Source organism: Pelobates fuscus, chromosome 4 (assembly GCF_036172605.1).
Source record: "Pelobates fuscus isolate aPelFus1 chromosome 4, aPelFus1.pri, whole genome shotgun sequence".
Lineage (NCBI taxonomy): Eukaryota > Metazoa > Chordata > Amphibia > Anura > Pelobatidae > Pelobates > Pelobates fuscus.
Window position 1 is genome coordinate 335464294 of NC_086320.1, and position 7993 is coordinate 335472286.

At 43.9% G+C, this 7993-nt stretch overlaps 1 protein-coding gene across 3 annotated transcripts in view; it reads left to right on the forward strand.

Annotated features, from left to right (window-relative positions):
* The window catches only part of ICA1 (islet cell autoantigen 1), a 102418-nt gene extending 95348 nt beyond the window's left edge, over positions 1–7070 (forward strand). For all 3 annotated transcript variants that reach the window (XM_063452423.1, XM_063452422.1, XM_063452424.1), the window contains exon 15: positions 6069–7070. In XM_063452423.1, the coding sequence (XP_063308493.1) occupies positions 6069–6190 (122 nt within the window). In that variant the 3' untranslated portion in view covers positions 6191–7070. The remainder of the gene's footprint in view (positions 1–6068) is intronic.
* The last annotated feature ends 923 nt before the right edge of the window (positions 7071–7993 follow it).

Consider the following 7993-nt stretch of genomic DNA (forward strand, 5'->3'; position numbering starts at 1 on the left):
AGTGGGGGGACAGGGGGCAGGGAAATAGCCCACCTCTCTACACGGGACGCACGAGGGGAAACCCAGGGAGATATCCCCGACAAAGGGACACTCGAAAAATGCCGGATATACTCAGCCGAAACCATCGACATAACACAAATTATAGCATACAGGTGGTGTGACTGTTACCAGGAGTGGGAACCCGAGTCTCACATACCCCTTTTTAGGAGGGTACATGGGACAGGGATCACCACCCCGTACTGATCTGGCGATTAGTAAGTCCAGATCTTCTGTTATTCTCTCAGAGTTCCTATCTTTCTTCACTCTTCTTTCCCCCCTCCTTTCATTCTACCTCCCTACTCTGGTCAAGCCGGTGGCGGACGCAGAACGGCACACAAATGTGGCACCACACATGACAGGTCGGAACCCAGGGACTATCCATGTCCCGGTGTTCGGGATCAACGATAGGCACCTCTCCCAATGGCAGGGATGACCCTAAAACTAACCTCAATCAATGTTAAAGGCCTGAATGCACCAAACAAGAGACGACTGATGTTCAGAGAGATAAAGCGAATAGGGCCCGACATAGCCTTCCTTCAGGAGACACACATCTCTAAAAGCACCACATTCCACATCCGAGATCGCACGTACTCCACCACATACGAAGCGAGATCACACCGTAAGGGCAATGGAGTCGCCATTCTCATACATAACAAGTGTCCGTTACACGTTATGACAACTGAAATAGACACGGACGGGAGGTATATCATACTATCAGGCACTCTACACTCCCATCCAGTACACCTAGTCAACATCTATGCGCCCAACGCACCCGACCCCACCTTCTGGGGAAACTTAGCCACAAAAATCAAAGCCCTATCACATGGCCTGACCATTGTGGGAGGGGACATGAATGCCGTGCCGTGTCCAGCCGCAGACAGGAGCTCTGGTAGGGGCCAACAAAGGTCGCAAGGGAGAGGTTCCCAGGACAAAATTTACTACAAGTTCCTTCAACAGACCGAACTGATAGATGTGTGGCGAGCACAACACCCGAGCTCGCTGGACTACACCTTCTATTCAGCACCTCACGGGTCGTATTCTAGAATTGATCAGTTCTTGGTGAACAAAGTGGGCATGGCTAGAGTAATGGAGTCGACAATAGGGTCCATATCATGGTCGGACCACGCTGACATCTCATTAAAACTGGGTAATCTCAGTACGGCCTCACCTTGGAACTGGAGAATGAGCCCCCACCTGCTGAAGGACGAAGAATCCCGAGAAGCAATCAGAAAAGATCTCAAAGAATATTTCACACTGAACGAAACAGGTGAAGTAGCCCCAGGAGTAATTTGGGCTGCACATAAGGCAGTAATAAGGGGAACGTGCATTAAAATAGCTACACGAAAAAAGGCTCAGAAAACACAGAGACTGACTCTGCTACTAGATTCACTACGAAAGATAGAACAACAACATAAATCCTCACCGACCCCACAGATCTTGGACCGCCTAACCGAGACAAGACGATCCATCACCAAGCTGCTGCTGGACGACACTGCGAAAGCCCTCACCTGGACCAAGAGAAACTATTATGAGAAAATGAACAAGATGGACACCCTATTGGCCAGGACACTACGTCCGCGACAGGATAGGACACACATCACATCTATCAAGCACAAAGACGGATCCATCAAAAACACCCCTACGGGTATTGCGCAGGTCTTCACAGACTACTATGAACAGCTATACAACCATACGACCAGGGACCACACGGAACAAGAGGTGGCGGACTCACGAATGAGAACCTTCCTGGACAACCTAGACTTACCAAAACTTCCGACACCTGCAGCCCTGCAACTTAACGACGACATTACTGTAGAAGACATAGACCGGGCAATAACAGGTCTCAAAGGCAACAAGGCCCCGGGCCCTGACGGCTTCGACGGGGCATACTATAAAACCTACAGAGAAGAACTATCACCCCGATTAGAAAAGCTGTTTAACGAATTCATGAAAGGAGGTACACCCGAGAAGGAGATGTCAACGGCCAACATAATTCTGCTCCAAAAGCCCGGGAGAGATCCACTCCTTCCCGAAAATTACAGACCAATCTCTCTTATCAACCACGACATCAAGATCCTAGCGAAAATATTAGCAGACCGCCTCAACCCCTTCCTGAAAACGATGATACACCCCGACCAAGTAGGTTTCATTCCAGACCGGCAACTGTTCGAGAACACCAGAAGAAACATCGACCTTATATGGCGCCAACAGACATCGGACACACCCACGGTCGTGGTCTCAATAGACGCGGAGAAAGCTTTTGATAGGGTAGAATGGCCCTATCTTTTTAAGCTACTGATGTTCCTGGGATTTCCGGACAGATTCATATCTACCATTAGAGCAATGTATAACCAAGTATACGCACAGGTGAAAATTGCAGGCGCTGGATATAAACCATTCAAATTGGGGAATGGCACTCGGCAGGGTTGCCCCCTCTCCCCGCTACTATTCGTTATCACGCTAGAACCACTCCTACAAGCCCTACGGCAACATCCGCATATACAGGGAATCACAGTGGGGGGACAGGAATTTCTCGTGTCCGCCTACGCCGATGATGTCCTGCTGACACTCACAAACCCGCTTGACTCCATGCGAGCCCTACAAGAGGTCCTAACTAATTTCGGAGCTTTCTCGGGATACAAGGCCAACCTAGAAAAATCTAGCGCTATGCCAATGGGCCTGTCTGCGGAGGACACGGCGGCACTGGGAACAGATATCAATATTCCCATAGAAAGGGACCAAATAAAGTACCTAGGGATCCACTTAACCAGAGACCCGACCAAATTGTTCCAACAGAATTACACACCACTCATGCGCACCCTACTACGGGACATGGAAAAATGGTTAGATAAACCCATTTCCTGGATAGGTCGTATTCATGCTATCAAAATGAATATACTACCCCGAATATTGTTCCTTTTCCAAGCACTACCTGTCAAACTCCTTAAATCAGATTTAGCCCCACTGCAAAAGGCCATAGGGGACTTCGTGTGGCAAAACCGACGCCATAGAATATCCCGAAACATATTATACAGACAGAAAAGAAGGGGGGGGTTAGGCTTACCACATCTATATTTTTACTATGTGGCGGCACAGCTAGCACAGGTGGCCATGTGGCACGCGCCCCTAGACGTGAGGAGATGGGTAGATCTGGAATCCCTCCTCACAGGTCCAGACCTGCCCCAATACCACATGTGGGTACCTAAGGAGGTGAGACCTATTTTAAGAACCGACTGCCCCGCAATACTGAACTCCCTACGAATCTGGGACCTGTCAGCACACAAATACAAAATGGCTACATCGCCATCCCCATTAACCCCCCTGCTGAGAAACAGGGCCTTCCCCCCTGGCATGACACCCAGAGAGTTTGCAAATCTCGAAAAAGTGGGATTACAAAGAATTTGCCACATGTTTCAAAATAACGAAGTCATATCATTCGAACTCCTCAAGCAGAAAGCACACCTCACACCAGCGGACTTTTTCCGCTACATACAATTACGAGACTTTTCACAACACCCCCACATGCAAAAAGCGGGCAAGGGTCCTTTGACCACCTTTGAGAAAATGTGTCTACGCGAAACAACTCCACAGGGCCTTATATCCATGTTATACGAGCACATTAGCACCGAAACAGAGGAGTGGGGCACATTGACGTACACAGGCACATGGGAAAGGGAATTAGGTGAAGTACTGGAGGGGGTGGAATGGAGGGACATATGGGAGGCCAACAATTCGGTATCCATCTGTGTGGCCCTTCAGGAGCAATCCCTCAAAACGATGCTCCGGTGGTACACCACCCCGGTCAAACTATTCCACATGAAACAAACCCCATCAGACGACTGTTGGAGGGGGTGTGGCCACAGGGGCACTTACCTCCACATGTGGTGGGAATGCCCAAAGGTGCAATGTTTCTGGAAAACAATCCACAACATTATTAAGAATATATTTCAGAGGGCCCCAGATCTCAACCCCTGGACATTTTTACTAAACAGAGAAATAGACGGTTGGACAATTAGGGAACAGAGGTTAATCCAAAAACTGACATTAGCAGCAAGGAGAGCCTTAGCCCAATCGTGGCTCAAAGTAGACATGCCGCCAACTAAACAGGTCATATCCAATATTAAAGACGTTCACCTGATGGACGACCTCACAGCTAGAGTTCGAGGTACCACGTCTAAATTTGAAAAGATGTGGGAACCCTGGGTAAACAGTGAGTACGCCTGACATACCCCAGGCCACCCCGTAGAGGAACAGGCAAAAGACCAGGGGCGTAGCCGTATCCTGCACCACACCGGCGCACCCATCCCCTTCTCCTCCCCTCTCTCCCTCCCTATCTCCCACCATCTTTCCATTCTGGCACTTTCCCCCCTCCTACTATCCTCTTCTCTCCACTGTTCTCTACTCTTTTTTCCTTTCAATTTAGGGGACGGGACATAAGCACAGCACCTATCACGAGGGCTCACATAACGGTTCTCCGACACCAGACGAGGACCACACCAAAGAGCCAAACAATATAGTCCCAACCCACACATTAAGCATTATCGTAGCCACCACAGGCTGTTCATTATAGAAAGTATGCTGAAACGCTCACCGCTGGTTTTTCTCCAAGTCATATAAAAATAAAACCGAAAGATCATCGTAATAACATGTAACGAAAAACCTGATGTAAAAGTTATGATACTGCTCTGATAGAGACGAAATCACCTTGTATGTTAAATACCGATATTTAGCCATATATTATATTGTAACTTTCTTGACATGATCTTTCATTCAAAAATAAAGTTTTAAAAAAAAAAAAAAAAGAAGATAAGCAGAGGCAGAAAATGTCTCTATTTCTGCTGCTTTGGCTTAATATGTGAAATTGCGTAGTAATGGTTGACAAATGGTTTGGTAAACCTGCTAGTCTTTCAGAGCAAGGGTCCAGATAATCATCATGATGATGATAATAAATGCCATTTTATTCCATAAAACAGAGTTGCTGCAATATTTTTCCTCCAGAAATTGTTGACTGTTGCTCCCATAATTCTGGCAGCTGTTTTAGTCTGTCGGGGTATGAGCTTTCAGAAAAATAATAGGAACTAGAGGGCTTATACGCCTTTCTTCACCAAATGCCCGGACCTGAGGTGGTGGATAATAAAAATATGGCATGCATATGAATATGGCAGGCAATATTCTGTTCACTGTATATTAAGAGCAGTGGGATTTCTAAACATGGGCTTGGAACAAGTCTCTAGCCAAGAAGATAAATAAAAATCTTTCTGGGGAAAAACACCTTCAGTAAAGTAGAAGCCTTTTAAAGACCCTGTTTGTTTCAGATGGTCTTTCCACATTGGGATTCACAATGCGTCGCTGAGCAAGCCTCGGTGCTTCCTCGGTGACATTAAATATGGCATCCATAGTAATGTCTGCCAAAGGGCAGTCCCCTTTTGGCTCCCCACTGCACGGATCAATCTCAAATAGAAGCTCTATTTTCAGAATCCATTTTTCCACTCAAAGAAAGCGTGTGCCACACAATACACTGCTGATGTCACAAGCCGTGCTCTCAACACTCCCCAACTCGTGCCTGTATAGATGCACACGTTTAAGTTTGCCTGCATATTTAAATCACAATAAACTTACACTGAACAAAATTATAAACGCAACACTTTTGTTTTTGCCCTTATTTTTCTGGAGCTGAACTTAAAGATCTAAGACTTTTTCTATGTACACAAAAGGCCTATTTCTCTCAAATATTGTTCACAAATCTATCTAAATCTTCACCAAGCAAAAAACAAACAAAAAACACACACATAAATATGCTTAGTTTGTTTTTATTAACAAGCCCTATCATTGCTCCATTTACAGTTTATAAGCCTAGACCTAGAACTGGGCATGCATTGATATATAACACACACACACACACACACATATATCACATATATATATATATGTTATTGTAAAAAATACTGTACAATTGAGAGTCCATTCCTGTTGGACAAAGATTACATAACATAGCTACTTATTTTTTTTCCTTGTCTTTCACTTTCCAGAGAGCACCAAACCTGCTAAAGACCTGTCTGCTTGGTACAATCTCTTTGCTGACCTGGATCCGCTATCTAATCCAGATGCTGTTGGGAAAACCGATAAGGAACATGAACTTCTGAATGCCTAAAACTGTTCTCTGGCAAAGCATTTTGAACTCTGCAACCACCTAACACTCAAAAGGCCAATTTCAACAAGAAAGGAGTATGCTGCAGGGAATACAAATATAACCTTTTTACGGAAGTGCCACTACTGATATTTTTTTTTTTTCTTCTATAAATAAAATGTTTGTTTTCTTGTTGTATAATATGAATGATAAATAAAAGATTTCTAAACAGATTTAATGTATTTGCCAAAACATATGCTTGAATAACTAATAAAGGGAGAGCAAGTCTAGGAGCATATTTTTATAAAATCAATTGTTCAATTTGAAATGATTTATTGAGAAGGCCAAAATCTGTGTTTTTATTTTGGTTGTCTTAGTTTATTTTTTGTTTTTAGTTTGCTTTTGTCTGGTTCAACCTACAGCCAACACATTCCCATTTTGGCCATATTAATGTGAAATTGAAGCTTTAAAGACCTTGGGCAAGAACGTATTTTATTTCCATATGTGATCGCAAACTTGCTTGTCTGAAAAATTTAAAAAAAAAAAACTATATCTGGCCATTTTTAACAGTGTGATTGGCCTAATTTCTGCAGAATGTATTTTTTTCGAGAAGTAAAATCTCTTTAAGCAATGAGTTGTGATGAGTGGACAAATCAGTTGCGAAATGTAGGTCCTATTTTGGCCGAACATTTATGTAGCCATTATTATTCATTGTAAATTTAAAGACCAAAATGACTTTATTTTTAGCTAAAATCTTGCAACTAATGATACAATTCACAATGTATCTGTACAACATGCATCAAAAATGTAATACCACAAACAAAGTCTTATTTCGGTAAATATTTCGGCATGCCTGCAATGTCACTAAAGAAATTCTGTAATAAAGTTTGTTTTTCTCAGTTTATGCTTGTGTTTTGCATTTTTGACGTTCATTCATTAGCTCTTATTTTGGTCTAAAGTTGGTTCTGTACATTATACTGCTGGCAGCGACAAATTTAATTAGACTAGCACAAGCATTACTCAAAATGCCACTTTCTTGCATCTTTAGTGTTACAGATTTTCAGGACAGAGCATTGATTGACTGAATTTGGTAACCGTTAGACTTGTGCACAAATCTTTTTGTGCTGTGTAGAATTAATCAAATTCTGAACGGACCAGTCCAGTCGACTCTCCAGGTAAATCCCTAAAGAATAGATTAATTCAGACGTAGATTAACAGGAATTTGATTCATTCAACGTAGCTGAAAAGTATTTAGTTTGTTGGCTACATCTTTAACCCCTTAAAGGCACATGATGAAATATTCTGTCATGACTCCCTTTTATTCCAGAAGTTGTGTCCTTAAGGGGTTAAGAAGACAGGTTTTTATTGAAGGAACACTATAGGGTCAGACTGACCCTATAGTGCGAAACCCACAATTTAGGTGGCTTGACCCCCTCAGTCCTCTTAAAAATAATTAAAACTCCCCTTATTTCCAGCGCTGCGCGGGTCCACCTTTGCTGTCCTCATCTCCTTAGTGACATCAAAATTGGGAAAGCATTGGATTGGCTAAAATCGGCAAGGATGAGGGTGAGGCCAAATGCTGTTTTGGCCAATCAGCACCTGCTGCTCTTATGGCCAATCAGCAGAGCGCGGAGACGCTGAACGGCAGTGCTGAATACTATGCAGCACTGCCCCAGGAAGCACCTCCAGTGGTCATCTGAGGAGTGGCCACTTGGAGGTGTCCCTAGGGAGGATGTAAACACTGCCTTTTTTCTGAAAAAACAGCGTTTACATAAAAATGCCCGAAGGCAATGACTATACTCACCAGAACAATTACATTAAGCTGTA